Source organism: Odocoileus virginianus, chromosome 33, assembly GCF_023699985.2.
Source record: "Odocoileus virginianus isolate 20LAN1187 ecotype Illinois chromosome 33, Ovbor_1.2, whole genome shotgun sequence".
Classification (NCBI taxonomy): domain Eukaryota; kingdom Metazoa; phylum Chordata; class Mammalia; order Artiodactyla; family Cervidae; genus Odocoileus; species Odocoileus virginianus.
Window position 1 is genome coordinate 2377370 of NC_069706.1, and position 23399 is coordinate 2400768.

General features: G+C 57.2%; 2 protein-coding genes across 3 annotated transcripts; both read left to right on the forward strand.

Annotated features, from left to right (window-relative positions):
- Positions 1 to 237: 237 nt before the first annotated feature.
- On the forward strand, positions 238 to 12900 carry MMP25 (matrix metallopeptidase 25). The gene is made up of 10 exons (XM_020909881.2): positions 238 to 587; positions 998 to 1130; positions 2553 to 2688; positions 2795 to 3087; positions 7635 to 7811; positions 7896 to 7980; positions 8146 to 8228; positions 8579 to 8731; positions 8850 to 9107; positions 9270 to 12900. Exons 1-10 carry the CDS (start codon positions 498 to 500, stop codon positions 9536 to 9538), a joined length of 1677 nt encoding a protein of 558 aa, XP_020765540.2. The 5' UTR covers positions 238 to 497; the 3' UTR covers positions 9539 to 12900.
- A 693-nt stretch (positions 12901 to 13593) lies between these two features.
- Positions 13594 to 18073, forward strand: IL32 (interleukin 32). 2 transcript variants are annotated; one of them, XM_020909880.2, is made up of 7 exons: positions 13594 to 13737; positions 13858 to 13899; positions 15487 to 15525; positions 15667 to 15723; positions 16080 to 16106; positions 16282 to 16341; positions 16812 to 18073. In XM_020909880.2, exons 2-7 carry the CDS (start codon positions 13885 to 13887, stop codon positions 17124 to 17126), a joined length of 513 nt encoding a protein of 170 aa, XP_020765539.2. In that variant the 5' UTR covers positions 13594 to 13737; positions 13858 to 13884; the 3' UTR covers positions 17127 to 18073. The 2 variants fall into 2 exon arrangements, with proteins under 2 accessions (XP_020765539.2, XP_070317107.1); XM_070461006.1 differs by lacking the exons at positions 13594 to 13737; positions 13858 to 13899 and having other exon boundaries at positions 15667 to 15857.
- The last annotated feature ends 5326 nt before the right edge of the window (positions 18074 to 23399 follow it).

Consider the following 23399-nt stretch of genomic DNA (forward strand, 5'->3'; position numbering starts at 1 on the left):
TGGAGCAGGGATCTGGGAAGAGAAACTTGCGGCCGGGCTCTCTGAAGCGCTCCGGGAGGCCCTGGATCCGGCAGGGTCTTTAGCCATCTTCGACAAGGGAAGGTTGGGCCCCGGCTCCCCGCCTCGCCGTCTTCGCCTGCCCCGCCCCGCCCCGCCCCGCCAGGCTAGCCGCTCCTGTCCCGACGACAGGCCGTCGGTGCGGACGGGACCGGTGCGCATCCCCGGGAGTCCGCGCCGCAGACCCGGAGCCCGCGCCTCCCGCACTTCCCGCGCCCTCTCAACCCTCCCGGCCCTCGGCTGGACGCCCCGGTGCCCCCCGCATCGTACCTCCCAAGGTCCCGGATCCCCGCGCGCCACTCTTTCACCCCTTGCCCGCTCCTCGTACCCGTTGCCAGGTCCCCTGAGCCCTTCCGGGCCCCCGACCTCCTCCTCAGATCTCCGGGGCGGCGCCGGGCAGGTCTCCGGGAGCCCCGCCGGCCGCCGGGGAGGAGAGCGCCATGCTCCGGCTCCTGGCCTTGCTGCTCCCGCTGCTGCAGCCGCCCGCGCGCGCCCGGGAGCCCTCGGCGCAGGACGTGAGCCTGGGCGTGGTGAGTGCAGGGGTCCGCCGGCTCCGATTTGCAACAGAGCTGGGAGAGGAGAGCAGGGGCCTCGACTTCTGGGTTCAGAGAGGGCGGGGGACGCTTTCCAAATGTCCAAAGAGTGACCGAGGATGAAGACTGGGAACCCGAATCCTTGGATTCGTCAGGAGGTTGAGGGCCGGAATTTGGAAATCTGAAAAAGGGTTGGGGTGGGAAGGTGGGGACCCTTGGTAACAAATGAACACTAGCAAACCCAGGGCTGGAGGGACTGGACCTTGAGGTGGGGAGCAGACGGTTCTCGGGGCTGGGGACCTGGGGCTGGCCATACCTGGTGAGAAGTGAGGCTTCCAGGATGGTGGTTGGATGGGAGAGCCCCTCCACAAGCCTTTCTCCTTCCCCTGTTTCCACCTCTGGTCTAGGACTGGCTGACCCGCTATGGCTACCTGCCGCCCCCTCACCCTGCCCAGGCCCAGCTGCAGAGCCCTGCAAAGCTGCGGGATGCAATCAAGGTCATGCAGAGGTTTGCTGGCCTGCAGGAGACAGGTGTCCTGGGTATGTGGCCCCCACCCCCTCCCCAGCCCTGTCTTGGCCCGGCATCCAGCCCATCCCACCAACTGCAGGGTCTAAACATCTGCATGTAGCTGAATCACCAGGGGCTGTGAACATGCTGACTTCAGGTCCCAACCCGGGAGGTGCTAAGACATTCCTGTTTCAGTAAATATTTATCAGGAATCTCTTCCCCATGAACTGACATGTGAGGTCATTCCAGGCTCCACTGGAATAGTGGTGAACAAGGTAGAGGAGGTCCCCGCTCCCAGGGAGCTAATGTTCTAGAGGGAGAGAGGCACAGAGCAAGAATAGTGATGAGTGTTCTGAAGAGAATAAAATGCTAATGATCCTCAGGGGCTGGTTCGGGCAGGGCAGGCCCCTCTAAATAAGGTCACGTGAGCCGGGAGGAGCTCATGTGACATGAAGAATTCCTAGGACACTAAGAGGGGGAATCAACCCTGGGGAGATGGAGGAGGTGATCTCGAAGGCTGGTGCAAAGGCCCTGTGGCAGACACAGGCTTGCATGCCTGTGATGAAAGGCGGACTGCAGAGCTAAACAAGAGCCTGATTAGGGGCCCAGAAAGGTATTTTGGTTTGACTTCCGAAGTGATAAGAATCCCTGAGAGGGTTTGAAGGAGGGAGGCAAGGAGACCTGATTTGCAGTTTTGAGTTTCCTCTGCTTATTGGTGGCGAATGGAGAGAGTACAGAGACCACTGTGCAGGCAAGTATATGATGAGAAGCGGTGAATCCAGAATATGTATTTCGGAGGCAGAGCTGAGAGGCTCGTCTGTTGGGTTAAATGAGAGGAAGAGGGAAGCCGAGGGGTCCTGTCAAGATGCGAGGGAGGTAGGAACCTTCTGGCCCCAAGATGTGCTCGGTTGCTCCTTGTCACCTCAAACCACGAGATGAGGTTGGACCTTCACTTGGAGCCGAGGGGACTGCTGGGAACGGAGCTGAACTGGGCAGGGGGATTCTGGGTGACCTGACCCGGGAGGGGCTTGCCACCAGAGACTAGAGACCTGGCTGGCCCGGGGACTTTGAACTTGACCTGGATGTGATGGGGACTCGGGAGCTAGCCTGTGAGGTGTGAGTAGCCTCCCAGGGGCTTCCAACCTTTAAGAGAGGCATTCTCCTGGCACCCCCAGGGTTCTTTCTCTAGAATCCAGCTGCCAGGACTCAGGGAAGCGGGCCGCCCAGATCCTGGCCTGAGGCTCTTGCGTCTATCCAGAGGGTGATAGTACCCAGAGGGCAGTGCCATAGTTTGGTACGAGCTGGCATTCAGAGTCAGACAGCCTGGCTCCCAGTCCAGGCCGTGGGGCCTTTGTGAGCAAGTGTTTGGAGCTCTCGGAGACTCAATTTGCCCATGGAGAATGTTAGCTCGCGCCTGCTGCTGATCCCCCCGTCTGCTTCAACCTCTCCCGCAGACCTGGTGACGGTGGCCACGATGCATAAACCCCGCTGCTCCCTGCCCGATGTGCTGGGGGCGGCGGGGCTGGTGAGGCGGCGGCGCCGGTACGCTCTGAGCGGCAGCGTGTGGAAGAAGCGGACACTGACGTGGAGGTCAGTCCTGGCGCCCTCTCGACCACCCTGGGGTGCCCTCTGGGCCCCAGCTTCATGTGTCTGCCCTCTCTCTGCAGAGCTCCTCACTTGGCCCTCCTCTTTCCAGGGTCAACTCCTTCCCCCAGGGCTCCACGCTGAGCCAGGAGACGGTGCGAACCCTCATGCACCATGCCCTGACCACTTGGGGCACCGAGTCAGACCTCAGGTTCCAGGAGGTGGGTCCGCAGGGGCCCACGGAGCCTGACATCCTCATCGACTTTGCCCGGGCCTATCACCAGGACAGCTACCCCTTCGATGGGCAGGGGGGCACCCTGGCCCACGCCTTCTTCCCGGGGGAGCACCCTATCTCTGGGGACACGCACTTCGATGATGAGGAGACCTGGACTTTTGGGTCAAAAGGTACCATCTCCCCTCTTCTGAGACGTCCCCTGCCCAGATCTGCCTGTCCTTAAGAGTGAAGTTTACATTACATTTACTGATGGAGGCTGTGTCAATTGGGCTTCTCCAGAAAAACAGAACCAGTAGGATGGGTGTGTGCACGTGTGTGTGGAGAAAGTGATTTACTTTAAGGAACTGGCTCACAGAATTGCAGAGGCTGGTGAGCTCCACAATCTGTAGGGCAGGTCTGCAAGTTGGAAATTCAGGAGACTTGATGGTGCAGTTTTGAGTTCAGTATTTGCAGAGCAAGCCAGCTGGAAACCCAGGCAGGCTTTCCTTGTTGCAGTCTTTGGGCAGAATTCTTTCTTCTTCAGGAAACCTGTTTTGGTTTTTAATGCCTTCAACTGATTAGATGGGCCCCGCCCATACAATGGAGGATAATCTGCTCTACTTACCATGGCTTATAGATGTTATTCATGCCGATAAAATAACCTCCATGACAACATCTTGACTGGTACTTGATCAGGCATTGGGATACCCTCTAGTCTGGCCAAGTTGACACAGAAAATCACCCATCACAGAGGGGAAGTCCAAGTTGGGGCTGAGGACTCAAAGGGGCAAGAACACAGGTCTGCCAGTAGCTGAGTCAGAAGAGTAACTGGCAATTGCTACACAGGGTGTCACAATTACGCAGAATCACAACAGAGGAAGTTCTTAAGCCTAGGGGTGCTCACACGAAGGCTGGCCGAAGGGATGGGGACTTCCTGGAAGCAGTGACTTTGCTTGTTTCACATATGTAGACAATGCATGCCAGCTAGTGCCCAGGGTCCCACTCTCCTGGAGTACCAGGGCGGGGGTGGGAGGGGTCACATAAGGCACAAGCCAGTGAGCTCACTGAGGCCAGGGGAGTCAGAGGTGGGGGTACAGGGGTGAGGAACAGCCTGGGATATTCGGGGCTGGAAGGCACACATGTGCTGTTGGGAGCAGACCGCAGAGGATGGAGGGCCAGTCTCATGTGATGAGAAGGGCCTGGGGGGGCACATGGAGGGGTCTGGACAATCGGATTTTAAAGGCAGTGGGAGCTGTGGAAGGTTTTGCATTCTAGAGATAACACTGGCTGTCGTGGGGAGCAAGATGGGGACAGGGAGGCAGGGAGGTAGCTGGGGTCGAGGTAAGAGACGGTGGGGGCGATGGGGATGGGGGCAGAGGGCAGTGGGCAGCTCAGAGGGGAGTCCATCAGGATGGACAGAGACTGGGATCTGATTAGATTCGGCAGCAAAGGGGGTGAGGATGGCCGGATACCAGCCAGGTTTCTGGCTCAAAGTCCCTGAAGAATGGTGTCCCATCAATGCAGATGAGAAGAGGGCGGGGAGGAGGAGCAGGCTGGGGAGGGCAGGTGAGTTCAGGTCGGGGCCTGTCTGCAGTGCCGAGTTGGTGCAGGTGGTGCGTTGATGGTATCTTGTGCTAGAAATTTGGATTTATCCAACTTAAGTCAGGTTTCCCAGAACTGGAGCGCAAGAGGAAAATTCTTGTGCAAGCAGTTTTGGGGGGCACATTCTCAGGGGAAAGGGAAGCAGGAGAGACGTGGGGGGAGGGAGGGGGGAGAAGCTAAGCTAGGATGTGGTCTCAGCTGGAGAAGAGCCTGACCCTGCAGGGAACTTCTGGAGAGTAAATGGCACTCACTCCAGGGTTGGTTCTGCCTGGAGGCAGGGGGCCTAACTCTTCCACTCCCCATCCCTGGAACTGCTGGGGGTGGCTGGGCCAGGAGGGAGAGCCATTTGCTGGCAATGGGTCCTCAGGCTCTGCAGAGGGACTTAGGTGAGGTGGGGATAGCAGACACAGATCCACCGCAGGGAGGCTGTGTAACAGTGTTTAAGAACTTGGGGTTGAAGCTCAGTTCAATTCAGGGTTCCTCTGCCTGCTGCTGTGTGTGCCAGCTACTTGGCCTCCATGTGCTCCGTCTCCTCACCTGAGGAATAGGGATAATAGTATGTACTGGTCCCATGGGCTTGCAGATGAAACGAGTAATTCACCTACAGCTCTCAGCACACTGTTCATGGTCGGCCATTGAGAGTTGGTGATACCTGGGGGGTCAGGTTCCAGGAGAAGGTAGAATGAGAAGACCAAGTTCAGAGGTGGGGAGGTCTCACAGTTAAGGGGAGGGTGACAGGCAGTGAGTGGGTGGGGGAGGGATGAAAGTAGATGGAGAAAAACTAGGTTGAAAGGTGATTAGCGAAGACAAGTGAAGGAGGAAGTGGGCAGCAGTGAGCAGGGCTTCAAGTCATCCAGTAAGTTACTTACGGTTGGATCTCACCATGTGGGGACAAAGTGACCTTAGTGCCCATGGTTTGGTGGGTGGAGGGAGAATCCAGACCACAAGGCGTGAGAGGAGCTGAGCAACAGAAGGCTGAGTTCATACTGCTGACCAGAGAGCTTGCTGTTGGGGGAGCGGGCTGTGGATGGTGGGCAGACAGGTCCAAGGGGTGTCCTAGGAAGAGGGAGTCTTGAAGACTCAGGGACAGTGGATGAGCCAATAGAAAGAAAGAGGTGGGGGATGAGTGCATGGATAGCAGATTAACGGATGGATCAATGAACCGATGAACGGACACACGGATGGATGGAGGGACAGATGGACGCATGCCTGCACGAAGGCAGAGATGAATGGATGGGTGGGGCTTTATCCTTGTCCTGGAGGAGGTGAGTGAGGCAAGGATCTCTCCGAGGGCAGGGCAAGAGGCAGGAGATGAGCTGGGGGGGCGGGGGGTGGCGGTGGCGGGGATGAAGCTCTGTGCCCCATGCACAGAAGCTTGCCGATGACACAAGCGGCCTGTCTTGATGAAACAGGAAATTTGTCATCTAAGAGTTGCCGGCTGGGACTGGGTAGCACCTGGAGGGGCTTTGAGTCTGGATTTGAGGCTGAATGGGGGGAGCAAAGGAGCTGCCTGCTGAGGCCGTGGGTGAGGGTGAGGGGAGGTGCAGAGGACCCCCAGAGATGAGCACTGGGAGTCTCTGCAGCTGGATCTGCACGGTTGTGTAATTTCCCTAGCTGAATAGCGTGACAAGGGTGCAAGGAAGGGGTGTGGGCAGAGGAGAGGCAAGGACACTTTGGGGGGGGTCGGGTGGTAAAATACGAAAAAGATCTACCTGATAAAGACACCAAATGTCCTCCATCCAGTTTCTTAGAAAAAGCTCTCTCATATTGAGAAAAGCCACAATCAACATGGGAATTCATCAGTACTTATGAGTTTGACTAAGACATCTGAAACCACTGCTGAGAAGTGGGACAGCCCAGCCAGGGTTCCGGCTTCCTCATTGAACTTGACCTCTGTGCCTCAGTTTCCTCACCTGTAAAATGAGGATAGGAGGTAGAAGTAACTGAGGACAAGCCTTTGCTGCTCTGCTTATGACTCACTCATCTTGTCCTTAGATTCTCACTTAGTGGCCTTGAGTGGTGGAGAGAAATTTGCTTTTCAGTTCACCAGGTTACTTCCAATAATTGCAGTTTCACCACTGCTCACTCTAGTTAGAGATTTCCCTGACGGTAGACCAACCTGGGGGGGGGGGGCACCGGTTGTCTCTCTTGCTGTCTCTGTCCCTTAGCCTCTCACTGGCTCAGGAATCAATGAGGAGCTGGGGTTCAGCCAGCAGCTGGGAGCGTGGAGACAGCTTGGTCCCGGCGCCTGGGCTGGGTCCCCAGGGAAAAGCCTTCTGTGGTCAGAGAGGTTGGGCGCCAGGGCCAGCAGGCTGTGGTTGGAGAGTGCCTGCTAGAGCTTCCGAGAGATGCAGGCTGCAGGGGTGGGGAGGGGTGGCGAGGACCCCAGGGAGGTGGGGGTGGGGGGTGGAGGCTGTGGGAGGGAGAGATGGAGCGGAAATAGAGCACTGGGGGTCCTGGGCACTAGCCCGGTGGGGATAGAGGGAGGGGGAGAGAGGCCATGGAGTCTGACCTTCCTTCCCTGTGGGTGCAGAGGGGCGGGGCCTCTGGAGCTGTGAGAAGGGAGCGTCCCCAGAGCTGGGGCTCCCTCAAGAGAAGCACACACCCGGAGGATCCTGCTTCCCCTAGAATGTTTCCTTTTTTTTTTTTTTTAAAAAGAATATTCATTTATGCATTTGGCTGCACCGCCAGGTCTTCCTGCGGCCCTCGGGATCTTGCTGCGTGCAGACTCTCAGTTGTAGCCCGCGGGATCTAGTTCCCTGACCTAGACCCCCTGCACTGGGAGCGTGGGGACCAGTGGGAGTTCTCCGCATAGCGTTTCTGCACGCTGCATTCCTGGGACAGCGGCTCCATCCTTATGCAGTTGCTCCTCCCAACTCTTTCCCTAGTCAGCCCGTCCCTCGCAGTGTGCAGCACTACCAAACCAGGCGACAGGAGACTAGCCACCAAATAAGTGCACCCATAGAGGAGGGAAAAGATGACTCGGGGAGGGGGTCTGGACAGAGGAGGCCACGGCCACCTCGGAGGGTCTCCTGGCTGCTTGTTTGCACCAGAAGGCCCCTTTCTCTGGGGCTTCCTGGGGGCGCTAGGGGTGGGGGTGGGGCCCAGCTCCAGCGCATTCTCTCTTCCTCCCCAGATGGCGAGGGGACGGACCTGTTTGCTGTGGCTGTTCATGAGTTCGGCCACGCCCTGGGCCTGGGCCACTCCTCAGCGCCTGACTCCATCATGAGGCCCTTTTACCAGGGCCCAGTGGGCAACCCCGCCGAGTACCGCCTGTCCCAGGACGACCGCGACGGCCTGCAGCAGCTCTACGGTACCGGGGGCGGCGGGGTGCTCGCCCCCTGGGGGCCTCTGTAGTGGCGTCAGGGTACCCAGCCCTGTAACCCTCTCTCCACAGGGAGAGCACCCCAAACCCCATATGACAAGCCCACACGGAAGCCCCTGGCTCCTCCTCCCCCGCCCCCTGCCCTGCCCCCGGACAGGTGAGTCCTCTCCAGGTAGGAGGCCTTGGATGCTCCCCCTAACCTCAGGGTCCTCCTTTCGAGATGGGCAGGTGAGAGTCCCTGCCTTGTAAGATGTGGTCAAGATTAAATAAAAGGAGTGGAACCCCGCCCCTCCTCTCCACTCACCTCTCTTTTCCTTCCCAGCCCCCCCCAACCCCTCCCTGATCGATGTGATGGCAATTTTGATGCCATCGCCAACATCCGAGGCGAAACTTTCTTTTTCAAAGGTAAGTGACTTCCATCTATCTCCCCGACCCCATACACCTGGCTTCACACTTAGTGACCCGCCGCCGGGGCCCCGAGGGTCGCAGGGATGCCGGACTTTCAGTGCCAAAAGTGGGAAACTCTGGCCCAACCGGTCACTGCAGCCTTGATTTTTGATGGACCTCCGGCCCCGCCCCGCCCCGCCCCCAGCGGTGGGGGAGGGGAAATCCCCGACTGTGTCCAAGTCACACCCCGGCGGGCAAGTGGGGTGCGGGGTATTGGAAGGGTGTACAGAAGGGGTGACCTCCTGCCAACTCATCTCAGGCCCATATGCCCACCCATTCATCCTCCCCCAACTCGCCCCCCAACCTAGGCCCCTGGTTCTGGCGCCTCCAGCCCTCGGGACAGCTGGTGTCGCCCCGGCCCGCCCGGCTCCACCGCTTCTGGGAGGGGCTGCCAGCCCAGGTGAAGGTCATTCAGGCCGCCTATGCCCGGCACCCGGACGGCAGGATCCTCCTCTTTAGCGGTCAGTGGGGTCCGGGTTTGGGGGGTGGGGGGCAGCGGCTAGCGCCGGGCATGCGCAGCGCGGCTCACCGGCCCCCCCCCCCCCCCCTCCCCGTTCCCCCGCCCGGTCCCGCCCGCAGGCCCGCAGTTCTGGTCGTTCCAGGACCGGCTGCTAGAGGGCGCCGCGCGGCCGCTCACCGAGCTGGGCCTGCCCCCAGGAGAGGAGGTGGACGCCGTGTTCTCCTGGCCGCTCAACGGGAAGACCTACCTGATCCGGGGGCGGCAGTACTGGCGGTACGACGAGGCGGCGGCGCGCCCGGACCCCGGCTACCCGCGCGACCTGAGCCTCTGGGAGGGCGCGCCGCCGGCCCCCGACGATGTCACCGTCAGCAACACGGGTGGGAGAGCTCGCGCACCCGGGGGGCCGGGCGATGGGGGGCCGGGGGTCGTGGGGTGGTGGGGCCTGCAGAGCCCGGGGTGGGGGGAGAAGCGGTGCGGAGAGAGGGGTTTGAAGGGTGGGCAGGCGTGGACCAGCCCCTCAAACATCTCCCTCCCCGCAGGTGACACCTACTTCTTCAAGGGCGTCCACTACTGGCGCTTCCCCAAGGGCAGCATCAAAGCCGAGCCAGACTCCCCCCAACCCATGGGTCCCAAGTTCCTGGACTGCCCCGCCTCCAGTGTGCGCCCTCCGGTCCTCAGACCCCCCAGAGCGACCCTTAAACCCGGAGACTGCGACTGTCAGTGCGAGATCAGTCAGGCTGCAGGGCGGCCTTCGGTGCTCCTCCTGCCTCTTCTTTCCCTGCTGGTGGGGGGTCTGGCCTCCCCCTGAGGGGACCTGCGGCTGCCTGGAAGGGACCAGATCGCCCATGGGGCCCCCGCGGGTTGTGGCTGTGGGAAGTCTGTCCCAGGCGCAGGACTCAGCCAGGATGCAGCTGGGGATGCCAGTGGAGCTAAGTCCAGGAGGCTGGAAACAGAGGGCGGGCCCTGGCACTGAACACCGCTGTGTGCAGCCAACTGGGCCTTCCTCCTCTGCCCCTGGCCATGACCCCGCAGGACTCTCCTTTTCCCGGAACACCTGGCCTTTCCCAGAGCTCAGGCGGCTGAATTCCTGCAGCCCTGGCCCCGCCTGCCAACAGCAGCTGTCCCAAGTGCTTGGTTCTTTACAGGACAGCCCCTTGCTGAGCCAGCTCTCCAGCCTCTGCTCTAATGTTTCTCATCCTGTCCTCCCTCCACAATGTTCCAATCGAAGCACATTGATGGGGTCCCAAACACAGCTCTGACACCACCCCTGAGCATGTGTCCCAAGTCTGGGGTGACATCAATGGTTCACATGTGGATGAGGCTCCTGGGATGGACCCTGTGGCCCATCCTTGGTTCTGGTCACCATGCTGGTACCAGAACTGCCCACTTTCAGTAGGACACCCTCCTGCTCCTAAAACACCTCCACACCTGAGCCTCTGCCGCCCCCTCCAGAACCCCTTGGCTCCCATCAGCTTGATGCTGGTGGGAAGACAGTGGACTGGTCCCCTCTCAGTCTGGGGTCACTGCCTCCTCAATGCTCCTGGGTGACAAGTGGGAGGAACCTGGGCCACCTCAATGACGCCCCTCCCCACTGAATTCGGGATCTAAATGAGTGCCTCTACAACTCTGCTTCTGGAATATTCCACACAGGATGACCCAGGAAGGGAGTTCCCTGGTGGTCCAGTGGTTAGAATCTAGGGCTCTCACTGTCGTGGCCTGTGTTAAATTTCTAGTCCCAGAACTAAAATCCTTCAAGCTGTTCCATGTGGTCCAAGAAAAGAGAATGACCTAGGGAACTTTAAAAATGCAGATTCAATGTCTTCACTGTGAATCCTCACTCTGGGTCTGGGGCCAGGAATCTGCATTTGAACAAACTGGGTGGTTGATGTGGGGGTGGACTGGGGGGTGGCCCCGATCTGCAAGGGACCAGGGCCAGCAGCTGCCATCTCTGGTCTCTGTCCTCTGACTGTGTGTCCCCACCGTGTTCTCCACCCAGGGGCCCACCTCTTCCTGTGTTTACAGAGCCCAGTGCATGCCCTGGGGCAAAGAGGTTCACACCCATGGCTGGAGTCGCTTAGTCACATTTCTTGGGTTGTCACCCAGCCTCAGCGGGCCCACAGTGCTGCCCACAGCTGACCCAGGGGCGTGGAGCCCAGCGTGGTCACGACGAGATCAGAAGGAGGATGACAGCCAGGTGTCTTCAACCAGCCAGAGACCTGGGAATTCAAAGGCACCAGAAGCCCTCTGGGCTTCTGTCAGGACCCTTTCTAAGTATCAGGAGGAGGAAACTTGTATTCGCAAAGCTTGTCAGCCCTGAAGCAGGACAATAAAAATAACAGGAGAAAGCACCCTTTATTTCCTCAGAGCAGTGATGGAGCCAGGCTGAAGTTTGGTGACAGACCTGAATCACTGTTTTACAGAAGAGACTGGAATCCAGCATTGATGGGGGACAGAGTGGTTGAGAATGAATTGGGGGAGCAACCAAAAGTTGGTTGGAGGGGCCCGGAGAGGGTAGTCCCATGTGACATTTGAGGCTCCTTTCACTGCAACAATGGACACTTCTCCAGCCTCTCAGACTTCATGAATCCTGCTTCACAAAAATGCTACATCTCATTGAATTATGTTATTAAAAGAATCGGAAATAAATGATACAAATTATTAAAATATAAAGACTTAAAACTTCTGTATTTCAAAGGGCAACACCAGAAAAGTAAAAAGACAACCCGCAGAATGGGGACAAAAAATTGCAAATGTTACATGTGGTAAGGGCATGGAGCCAGAAAACATTTACTACCCTTGTGTGTGTGCGTGCACGCTCAATGCTGTCTCCGTGGCCCCATAGACTAGAGCCCTCCAGGCTCCTCTGTAGATGGGGTTTTCCAGGCAAGAATATTGGAATGGGTTGCCATGTCCTCCTCCTCGAGATCTTCCCTGACGCACGGATTGAACCTGGATCTCTCGCATTGCAGGTGGACTCTACCGCTGAGCTACAGGGAAAGCCTCAGGAAATCGTCTAGTGGTACCTCAGAAAGTTAAAAGCAGACTTAGGGATTGCCTGGTGGCGGGCCCTGGAGGATGCTGGCTTAGGGGTGCAGGATGGTTTCTTGAGATGATAAAAGTGTTCTGAAACTGATGGTGGAGATGGTTGAGTAGTACTGTGCATTGAATTAGGCACTTCCCTGGGTGAATTGTATGATGTGTGAATTATATCTCACCAAAACTCTATAAAGAAAAGGGTTCAGCCCATAGTGAGACACGAAAGCCTTTCAGGAGGTGGCCTTCCTGAGACAGATGTGGAGGTGCCCTGGTGTCACCTCTCAGGGAGCCAGATCAGCGGAGGTAAGACCTGGAAATGAGGCACGCAGCTGAAGCAAGAGAAAGCCACTCAGCCGTGTCTGACTCTGTGACCCCCTCCATGGGCGATGCAGTCTGTGACCCCCTCCATGGGCGATGCAGTCTGTGGGATTCTCCGGGCCAAGATACTGGAGTGGGTTTCTTTCTCCAGGGGGATGTTCCCGACCCAGGGATCGAACCCAGGTCTCCCGCATTGCAGGTGGATTCTCAACCCTCTGAGCCACCAGGGACGCCTGCGGCTGAAGCAAGAGCGGCTCTGTTGTCTCCCTCCCGCCCTGGAGTCCTGAGCTGGCTCAGGGAAGGATCTGGACCTCCTGGGTGTGGGAAGGGAGGTTCAGACAACTGAACGGGCTCCTAAGGGGCAGGGGATGCCGGCTGGGGTCTGGTGGACCAAGAGAGACTTTCCCTGAGGAGTGGGATTCGTAGGTTTGTGCCCATGGGGTGCACACAGGTGGCCCATCAGGAGGCCGGTTCCTCTTCAAGGATATGAGACACTGAATCGTGTTGTCCTGAATTCACAGTGAAGTCCTAACCACCAGCACCTGGAGGTGGTCTTTACAGGGAATCAAGCCAGCATGAGGTGCTTAGGGTGGGCCCTAATCCATTATGACTGGTGACTGAATGAAAATGGGGAATTAGGAGGCAGACACTTGTCTAGGGAGGGCGCCATGTAGACCTGGAGACAGCCGTCTACCCGCCTAGGAGAGAAGCCTGGAACACATGCTTCCCTCAGGTCTCTCCGAGCAACCACTACCTGCTGACGCCTTGATTTCAATTTCTAGGCTCCACTGTGAGAATAAATGTGTGTTGCTGAGACCCGGGTCTGTGGCTCTTTGTTGTAGCAGCCCTGGGTCTCTAGGACCGAGGCAAGGCCATGGCTGTGTTGCGCTGTGAGGGGCTGTGGTCTCAGGGGAGGTGAGCCAGGCTGTGAGAATCAGGCCCTCTGGGGATGGCCAGGGCCAGGGAGACCCCTGCCATGGCGCCTGAGGACTGGGGGCCCGAGCAAGGCTCAGGAGACCCTGGTCAGCAGGGCCCAGATGGTCAGCAAGGCTCGCTTCAGCCCCTTCTGAGGGGACACATCCTGTGTGTCAGGCACACAGGCCCGGCCCCTGCCCTGGGTGCCGGGGCCCCGCGGAGAGTCTCCAGCTCAGGCTCCCTGCAGGTCCTGTGACTTCCTGAGGGCAGGGTGGCTACAGAAGCTTCTCTGGATGTGGAGTGGGGTGCAGTCTGATCCAGGGCCCTGGTCGGCTCCCCCTGAAGCTTCCTCAAACTATGGTCCCAAGTCTGGACTTTCCCCCGTCCCTCCCTGCGCTCCAGCTGATGGTGGGGGGTCGCGGCCCAAACTGGGCTCAGGGATCCCGATCCGGCTCAGGGAGGGGGGCCCTGACCCGGTACCCCAGGTGTAAAGGACACGCCCTCCCCGCCCAGGCCCCTCAGACCTCTGGCTCCATGTCTTCCCCTCCTTCTGTCTCCCCCGCCCCCGTTTCTGCTTCTATTTCTGTCTCAGTTTCTGTCTCAAACAGACACAGCTGACCCTGCCTCCTCCTGAGCAGGGCTCCACCCTCTCCGCCCCTCCCTGGCCAGTTTTTAAGTCGCTGGCTCTCAGGGGCAGCGGGGCAGTGCTCAGCTGGAGCTCTGGGTGCAGGATCTCAGGTGAGGGGCTCTGGGGAGCCCGGCGTGGGGGTGGGGGAGACCTGCAGGCGGACGACCGTCCAGGGCGGTGGGCGAGCCCGCTTCTCTGAAGCACTTTTCCTCCCACTCTTCCTCCACCAGGTCCCAGCGGGAGGACCCTAAGCCACCATGAGCTTCACTAGGGTGAGTGACTACGAGGGATGAGGGGAAAGTGGGCCTGGGGTCTCATTTGCCTCCTGTCCCTGCTCCCAGCAGCATCAGCCCCAGCCCTGCTGACTGCTCTGCTCACAGCAGATCTGTACCACCCTCCCTGGGTGCTGGGGTGGCCGCTGGGGTGGTCACTGGGGTGGCCGCTGGGGAAGGTGAAAGGGTGAGTCCAACTCATTGCGAACCGGGGACTGTAGCCCACCAGGCTCCCCTGTCCATGGGACTCTCCAGGCAGAGATGCTGGAGCGGGTTGCCATTTCCTTCCCACTGGGGAAAAAGAGGGTCACAACGTGGGACCTGTGCCACCAAAGCACCCAGTCTCACAATGACCCTGCTCGAACGCTCTGCTGTACCATCCTGAAATTCTGGATAATCGTTTGCACACACGCTAGTTTCCTGTTGTTCTGAGCCGTTTCCTTCTGTAGCAGGTCCTGGCTGTGGGGCTGGGGCTCCTGCTGGGAGGTCGGTTTGGGGGGCAGCTCAGTGTGGGGGCCTCTGTTGGGACCGAGGAAGGAGCGATGGACCAGGGTGAGTAGGAATTAGAGTCGTCATGCTCATGGGGGAGTTAGACATGGAGCATCTGCGGTGTCAGAGGAATCAGCCATCCTCGGGGCTCCTTCTAATGCTTATTCGTATTTATTGAATTTCTTCTCTCTCAAGGATCTTAGTTGCAGCATGTGGGGTCTAGTTCCCTGGCCAGGGTTCCAACCGAACCCCCTACACTGAGTGCTGGGAGCCTTGGTCCCTGGACCACAAGGGAAGATCCCCCAACCCCACCCAGATCCTTTCTATAGCCTGGAAACCCCCGTGTGGCTGGGCCTGACCACGTGTTCCTGAAAACAAAGCATTTCTCTCAGGGCCCGGATCAGCAGCTGAAGCCATGCTGAGCTCAGAGTCTATTCATTCCCTTTGGGGTGTCCTCCGCCCTCTCTCCCACTCCCCCACCTCAGTTCTGAGGGTGACCAGATGCTCAGGGGCTCTGGGCCATGGAACACCGGGATCTGGGAGTGGTCATCAGGGGTGACCCAGGCTGAGCGCTCCTGCCCAGTGAGAGGACGATGCGGGCAGCTGAGTGTCCCCCTGGACCCGCAAGGTGTTTCCCTGCCCAGTCACGTGTGATGCGGGGCTGACAGGCTGGGCCCCGGACACAGCGTGTGCAGACGGGAGCCCTGCACGCGCTGTGAGCCGCACTGACCCGCCAGGCCCGGGAGGGCAGCGGAGACACGCCAGATTCCTGCCGTTATGTGGAGTCTCCCGAGGGGTCAGTGGGGCACCTCCATGACGCATCAAGTGTCTGGAGGGGAAGGGGCTGGGGGCCGGGGGTCTGCAGGGTCAGAGGTCGGGAAGACTGGCCGCTGTCACCGTCAGCGGCTCAGACAGGACAGGACAGCGCCAGTTCCTCCCTGGTCAGCTCTCAGCGGGGCCACGGAGGGCTGGGCATCTGGGAACCAGGCTGACCCGCCTACTCCAGGGCAAGGGGCATCCTTGGGTGAGTGTGTGTGGGTGTAAAACAGGTTCGGTGGTTACAAGGGCAGAAGCCTGAGTTTCACTTTTCCTCCACAGGGAGTCCCACATGACGCCGATTCGCTCAGGGCCCAAATGGTAAGAAGCTCATCTCCACATATAGCTGGGGGCTTGGAGGCCTGGGTTCTGCTGAGTGAGGCCGATAATGTTCTGGCCAACTTGGGATCCAGCAGGGAGAAGGACCGAGCTTCTTTTACTCAAGTCCCTCTCTGTTCACAGCACCGCCGTGTGGATTACTTCTGTAATATGATGGGAAATCAACCAGAAGAAGCACAGGTGGGTCAGTGTGGCCCACCCCCAAACCCTCCCCAGGTTGAGGGAGGTGGGGTGGGGTCACAGTCATGGTGATGATGAGGGTCACAGCTCAGCGCCCAGTCCTTTCGCTGGACAAACGCACACCTGTGTGGCAGGTGAGTGCACAGGAAGGGATACGGAGGCCCAGGGATGCTGAGGGAGGTGTCAGGACCACAGGGCAACGAGGGCAGGGCAGGGATGCCAGACGCATGGTCCCCAGGTTGAGGGTTAGTTATTGGGGTGACTGGGCAGAGATGAGAACTAGCTGGGGCTTGGGGTTCAGGGTGAAAGTGAGAGAGGGTGGGGGTGTTTTAAACAGAGTGCTTTTTTCTCAACAGATGGAGGCAGCCCAAGGAGAGATGGAGGTGAGTTTGGACCTTGCCCCCTGCTAAGGGTAGTCCTCAGAGTTGAATCAGCCAGGGTGTGGGGTCTGGGGCCCTGGCTCCCTTCAGACTCACCTGGATGCACGGGAGGCGGCAGTGGGGACCCCTGACCTCAGCAGCGAGGCAGGAGTGCAGACTGCACACTTCCTCTCCCCAGGAGGCACTCAGCGAGGACATCGTTGAATACCTGGAAGATCACATTCAAGAGAACCTTCCAGTGAGTTGGAGCCACTGTCTCAGCGCCTTCCTTCCTCTCCCTCTGGCCTCTCTTGTCCTTGGTGCTGGCACATGTGCTCCCTGGAGTGGGGGGTGAAGGGGGTCCCTGAAATCTCAGGTGGTGCATCCTTGCTGGCATCGGCCTCCCCACTCAGCGCACGGGGGCCAGAGCCCTGGACTCGGCTTCCTGCCTGATGAGCCCCGTGGGCCTGGTGCTGGGTTCAGAGGCCAACCACCTACAGGCAGGTACAACCAAGCATCAGGGTTTGTTCTTCGCGGGGAATCAAGCGGCCAGACTGAGTCTCTGGGAGAAGTCCTTGTATGCGCGGAGCGTTTGGCCGGAAGGCAGGCAGTTTCCATTCGTGGGTTTCTGAATCCCAGCGTCTCCCAAGAGCTGGGAGGCCTTGATCAGGGCAGGATCAGAGTCTTCCTTGCCCAGGGCGGGTTCCTGAACAGCCCCCATCCCTGCAGGAATCCCAGCAGGAGTCCCGTGCCTTGCTTCTGGAAGCGCGGCAAGAAGTACGCCGCAGAATCCAGAGACCCTCGGTCTCTGCCTCCCTGGAGGTCCAGAATCCGGAAGAGAGCATCTGGGCCAGAGCCTGGCGGCGGTTCTTGGGCTTTCTGCAGAGTCTGCAGCAGCGGTGTTGGGATGTGCTGACCTGGCTGCGGGAGAAGGCGGCGGCCATCCTAGAGGCCATCTGCAGAGCGGTGGAGGCCGTCTGGGGATTGCTGAGTGGTATCAGCTTCTCTGTGGGGCAGCTCGTCGGAAACCTCATCCAGGTCTAGGAGCCCCAGGTCGTTCTGGAGGAGCCCCACCTCATCCAGAAGGCCTTGCACGTTCCCCTTGCTGGAAACCATCTTCTGAAGCGGCCTTTACCCTCCTGCTCACCCTTGACCCTGACCCGCCCTTTAACTGCCCTCACCGCCTGTCCTGCAGGGAGGACACCGCAGCATCAGGCCAGCTGTTCCTTCTGCAGGTCTGACCCGCTGTCAGGGAGGGGGTTGCTCTGCTGACCCGGGGCTGTGGGAGAGGCTGGAAGCCAGGAGGCCCTAGGACCACGGTGGCTGCCGTGGGTCAGCCTCCCTCAGTGTCTCTGCCTGTTGCTCCAGACCCTGTCAGATGGGGCGGTGAGCTGATTCTCAGCGAGGAGCACCCCTGAGGGCCGGCTGTGGGTCCAGCAGGAGGAGGCATGGTGGACCCTGACCCTGACGTTAGTATCTTGGTGCCCTCAGCATCCTAAGGGACCCAGCTTGCTGTCAGCTCAGCCCGCAGAAGGCAGGAGACCAGGAGGAAGCTGTCCCTGTCTCCTGGGCCTGCCCCTTCCTGTCTGAGGAGGACAGCAGGCTGTCTGGGTGTTCCTTGTGGCCCCATTCCGGCCACACCCTTCCCCCTTCACATCGAGGGGGTCTGTCTGACAGGTCTGAAGCTGGACGGCCTTCCTCTGGCCTGAGATTCCAGCTGCAAGGCGTCGCCCCTGCCAGGCCCTGAGCAGCCGTGACTTCCTGGCCCTGTCCTTGCCTCACCTCCCCATCAGTATGCAAGTCTCTCAGACTTTCCCCTGCCTCCTCCAGTGAACCTGTGCTCAACCTCCACTTGCCTATTTCCATGTATTCTTTTCCATAATGACCTTACATCTGATATCCTACTTCTCACGCTGGAGATGTTACTCAGTTGATATAAGTAGTAAGGTTTTTTGGTTTGACATTAAATTTCTTCCCCGTTTCAACATCAATACGAGTTTGTTTTTGTTGTTGTTTTTAGATTAAATCATTTCTCATTTCAATGCAAGTTACATGAAATACATTTTCTAAACACTTCCTCTCTCAAAGAAATGTTTCAGTTTTTGACTAATGATGTTTATTATGTGCATGTACAATAGAAACTGGGGAGGTAACAGAACAAAATCCAAGAAAAATATGGAGGAAACCGTCCTCCATGGTATAGGAGGGAGTGATTTTCATGCAATAGGTGTAATTTCCTAGGATTCTGGGCACAAGTTTCTTCCTTCCAATGGAGACTTCTGAAACAAAGAAATATGACTTATGTAAATGTCAGTCATCTCACTTCTTTAACCTTTTAACTAGCACATGCAAGTTAGAGACAGCAGTTTTCAGTGGGTTATTTGCTGTAAAGAAGACATTTTGTACTCCATTTAGCATAGGATATCCATTTGAAACTGCTAGGTGGTGTTTCATGGGACCCGAGGAACTCTGGTCCTTTCTGTCTCAGCTCAGAAAGAATTCAGGGAGAGGCAAAAGGAGGCTGGCAGGCTAAAGTCCATGGGGTGGCCCAGAGTCGGACACAACTGAGTAACTGACACTCACTGACCTGTGAGACCCCGTCTTATCAGCAGGACGCTGCTCTGCATCCCCGCACCTGCACAACAGTCCTTGGCTGCCGGCCAAGGTCCTCTCCCCCCGGGGTCCTGCACAGGCTGCTCCTTTTGCCTGGGATGCCTGTCCTTTTTCTTCTGGGGCAGCCCTGCCCCTCTATTTCAAGCCAGGCCCCCTCAGTGCCCCAGCACACTGCCTGGCACACGGGAGGGGCTCAGGTAGTGATTCCGCCTTGATATGCTGTGTGCTGAGGCTCAGTCGTGTTCGCCCCTGCAGCCCCATGGACTGTGGCCCACCAGGTCCCTCTGTCCCTGGGATTTCCCAGGCCAGGATACTGGAGTGGCGTGTCATTTCCTCCTCCAAGGGATCTTCCGAGCCCAGGGATTGAACCCAGGTCTCCTGCATCTCCTTCAGTAGCAGTCAGACCCTTGACCACCAGTGCCATCCATGCTGGGGGTTCTCCCAGTTCCTCAGTCTCGTAGCTGACCTATCCTTTCTCCCAGGAACATTCTTCCCAGGAGTCTTGCAGGAGTCTTAAACTGAAACCTGTGACATGTGGGGACTCCCGTAGCCCTGTCTTCCACCACGTAAACGACTAAAGCCCCCAGCCCCAGGCTCAGAGCTTTCCCTTCCAGCTGTGCCCTAAAAACACCTCTACTTTCCAAATCCAGTTGCCCCCCAAATTCCTCTCCTCAAGTCCTCTGGATGCTACGTCATCGGGAGGTGGTCTTTACAGGGAATCAAGGTAAACAAGGTCCTTGGGGTGGGCCCTAATCCATTATGACTGCTGACCTTATGAAAATCGGGGATTAGGAGACACATACTTGTCTGGAGAGGATGCTGTGTCGACGTGGAGATGGCTATCTACCAGCCTAGGAGAGGCCTGGAAGACAGGCTTCTCTCAGGGCTCTCAGAGGAACCATACCTGCTGACACCTTGACTTCCACTTCTAGGCTGCACTGTGAGAGAAGAAGTGTGTGTTGTTGATACATGGGTCTGGGGTTCTTTATTATGGTGGCCCTGGGTCTGGAAGAGATTCGAGAAGGCCATGGAGGTGCTGGGCTGTCGGAGGCTGTTGCCGCAGCAAGGAAGCTGGCCAGGCTGTGAGCAACAAGCCCTGTGGGGCCGGCCAGGGCAGGAGACACCAGTCACTTTGCTTAGGATCGAGGGGCCAGAGGGTTCAGCGTCCAGACAGCCTTAATTCCCTCCTGAAGGCCTCGGCTGTGTGCCAGGCAGCCCAGGCCCTTCCTGTTAACAGCTGTGCCAAGCTGTTTGGTCCTTTAGGGACAGGCCCCACCGCCCACGCCAGGACACTGAACCCCAGCCTGACTCTCCAGGCCCACTATGCTGTTTGTCTCCCTGTCTTGTGAAATCCCAAGCACCCCACATTGCTGGGGACCCCACATCAGCCCTGAGACCACCCCTGATCGCCCGGCCCCACGTCCTGGGTGGCATCACTGGTCACACGTAGATGATGCTCCACAGTCGGCCCCGTGCACCTTCTCTCCGGTCAGCACACTGGAACCAGAACTGCCTAGTCTCAGGGGGACGCCCTCCTGCACCTGAAACACCTCTCCCCCCTCCACACCTGCGCCCCTGCCGCCCGCTCGGGAACTGCTTGGCTCCCATCAGCTCATGCTGGTGGGATGACAGTGGACTGGTCCCCTCTCTGTCTGAGGTCACTGCTTCCTCAATGTTCCTGGGTGACGAGTGCGTGGGACCTGAGCCACCTCATTGACCACCCCCCACTCCAGACTCATCACAGAATTCAGGATCTAGAAACCAGTGCCTCTGCGAATCTGCTTCTGGAATACCCACAGAGGATGACCCACGAAGGGTGTTGCCTGCTGGTCCACTGGTTAGAATCAGGCACTTTCACTGTCATTGCCTGAGTGAAATTTCTAGTCTCAGAGCTAAGATCCCTCAACTCGCTTGATCTTGCCAATAAAAAGAAAAAAGAGAGAGAGAGAATGACCGTGGAAACTTTAAAGCGCAGATTCCATGTCCTCACTCTGAATCTACACTAGGGTCTAGGGTTCAAATCTGCATTTGAACAACCTAGGGTGGTGGGAGTGGGGAGTGGTCCTCCTGGGCAAGGGAGCTGGGCCAGCAGCTGCATCTCTTTGTCTTGTGGCTTTTCTGTGTCTCTGCCAAGTTCTATAACCTCTTCCTGTGTTTATAGAGCCCAGCTCATGGCTGGGTGAGAGAGGTTCAACCCCCATGGGTGGAGTCACATACCCATCATTTCTTAACGTGTCACCCAGGCTCAGTGGGCCCACAGTGCTGCCCAGAGCTGACCCAGCGTGGTCACGACCAGACCAGAAGGAGGATGACAGCCAGGTGTCTTCAACCAGCCAGGGACCTGAGAATTCAAAGGTATCAGAAGCCCTCTGGACCTCTGTCAGGACCCTTTCTAAGTATGAGGAGGAGGAAACTTGTATTCGCAAAGCTTGTCAGCCCTGATGCAGGACAATAAAAATAGCAGGAGAGAAAAGCCTTCATTTCCTTGGAGCAGTGATGGAGCCAGGCTGAAGTTTGGTGGCAGGAACAGGACAGACCTGAATCACTGAAGAGGCTGGAATCCAGCATTGATGGGGACAGGGTGGCTGAGAATGAATTGGGGGAGCAACCAAAAGTTGGTTGGAGGGGCCCAGAGGGGGTTGTCCCATGTGACATTTCAGGTTCCTTTCACTGCAACAATAGACACTTCTCCAGCCTCTCAGACTTCATGAATCCTGCTTCACAAAAATGCTACATCCCCCCCAAAAAAAAAAAAAAATGCCACATCTCATTGAATTATGTTATTTAAAGAATAGTACAGCTCCAGGAGTTGGTGATAGACAGGGAAGCCTGGCATGCTGCAGTCCATGGGGTTGCAAATAATCAGACATGACTGAGAGACTGAACTGAATCAAACAGTCCCAAGATAAAAATGTAAAATCTTTTGTGTTTCTAAAGACACCATCAGAAAAACGAAAAGACAACCCACCAAATGGGGACAAAAATTTTGCAAATGGTATATCTTGTCGGGATCCGCCAGGACGTGCCCAGGCCGTGACAAGGTCATGGGACGAGAAAGGAACCTGCAAGGCAGCTCTTCCCCTCGAGGTTGTCCCGGGGACCCGGTATGTCCCTTTGCTCCTTCTGTCTCTCTGTAGTTGGGCTTTCTATTAATTTTTGGAAACATAATATGTAGTAATAAGGCCTCCCTGGAAAAGTCCCAGCCTTTTTGGAAATGCTCATGATTGCCCTGGCTCAGGACACGACCATTAACATTAAGTCAAAAAAGACAAACCCACAGGTATAGTTCGGCTGCTTGCTTAAAAGATTATAATGTTCTAGAATAGAAAAGAGTAGAGGCATTTAAATTGAGAAGTAGATATACTGCTTCAGTTTAATTGCTTCTTGGTTAGAGGGTTTTTGTCATGCGAGTGTATGCTCCTCGGTTCTTTGTCTCATCACAACAAAAATTTGGAGTGACGGACATTGAAGCCCCCTCGGCGGGTCACAGCTCTTGGAGGACAGACCGTGTTATAGCTCTTAAATAAATCAGTGTTACAACTCAGTGTTACAGCTCTATTTATTTAGATAACGGCAGGAAAATCCATCTTTGAGGTGTGAGAGTATGTCAATCCAAAGATGCGAAGAGAAGAGCGCCCCCATTGTGGGGGGTGGGGAGGGGGGAGAGAGAGAGAGAGGGAGAAAGAAAGAGAGAGAGACAGAGAGAGAGAGCTTTGGCTCCTCTTTTTATATGTTTCTCTGTACCTGGGTCTGTCTTATGTAAATTGGGCCAGCCAGGAGTGTTGTTTGTTCTACCTGAGGTCCTCACTCCGGTCCTCTGACCTTCCTTTGTTCTACTTTTGCAGGCTTTTCCCTTCCTTGTCTTTTAGCTACCGACATTCTGGACTCCTGTTTCCTAGTCTAACTCCTGGCTAGCTCAATTTACATAGGGCAGGCCCAGGGGGGAGGACAAGACATTTAAAAGAGGAGCCAAAGGGCGGGGGTGGGGGGGGGGGGGTGGGGGCTCCTCTCTCTCTCCCGCGTGCTGGTGCGCTGCCCCATTCTCTTCTCTTTGCTTCTTCCGGTAGGCATGCTACCACACCTCGGGGATGGATTTTGCTACTATTTTCTAAGTAAAATAGAGCTGTAACACTGATCTAAGAGCTATAACACAGTCTGTCCAAGACCCGAGAGCTGTGCCGCGCCGAGGGCTTTAATGTCCATCACTCCAAATCTTTGTTGTGACGAGACAGAACCGAGGAGCACACACTCGCCTGACAAGGTGATGAAAAGTGTTCTGAGATTGATGGTGGTGATGGCTGAATAGGTTTCTGCATTGAACTGGGCACCTTGCTGGGTGAACTGTATGGTATGTGAATTGTATGTCAACTAAAACTGCGAAGAAAACGGCTCAGTCTGCAATGAAACATAAAATACCTTCAGATGATTGTGCTCTGGAGAAAGGCATGGAGGGGATGAGCACCCCGTCTTAGGGGCCAGGTGTCTGGAAATGAGACCCGGAAATGTGACTTGCAGCTGAAACAGGATCATCTCCCTGTCTCCCTCCTGCCCTGGAATTCATAGGAGGCTCAGGGAAGGGTCTGGTCTTCCTGGGTGTGGAAAGTGGGTCTCAGACAATTGAATGGGCTCCGAAGGGGCAGAGGATGCTGGGTGGGGTCTGGTGAACCCAAGAGAGACTTTCCCTGAGGAGTGGGTTTTGTAGGT

Bases quoted from the DNA above. Each gene is read 5' to 3' on its own strand.
- MMP25 (XM_020909881.2), top strand. From the start codon at position 498: ATGCTCCGGCTCCTGGCCTTGCTGCTCCCGCTGCTGCAGCCGCCCGCG. The intron at 588-997 runs GTGAGTGCAGGG...CCTCTGGTCTAG, and splicing joins AGGACGTGAGCCTGGGCGTG to GACTGGCTGACCCGCTATGG. The intron at 3,088-7,634 runs GTACCATCTCCC...CTTCCTCCCCAG, and splicing joins CTGGACTTTTGGGTCAAAAG to ATGGCGAGGGGACGGACCTG.
- IL32 (XM_020909880.2), top strand. The intron at 15,526-15,666 runs GTAAGAAGCTCA...CTCTGTTCACAG, and splicing joins ATTCGCTCAGGGCCCAAATG to CACCGCCGTGTGGATTACTT. The intron at 16,107-16,281 runs GTGAGTTTGGAC...TCCTCTCCCCAG, and splicing joins CAGCCCAAGGAGAGATGGAG to GAGGCACTCAGCGAGGACAT.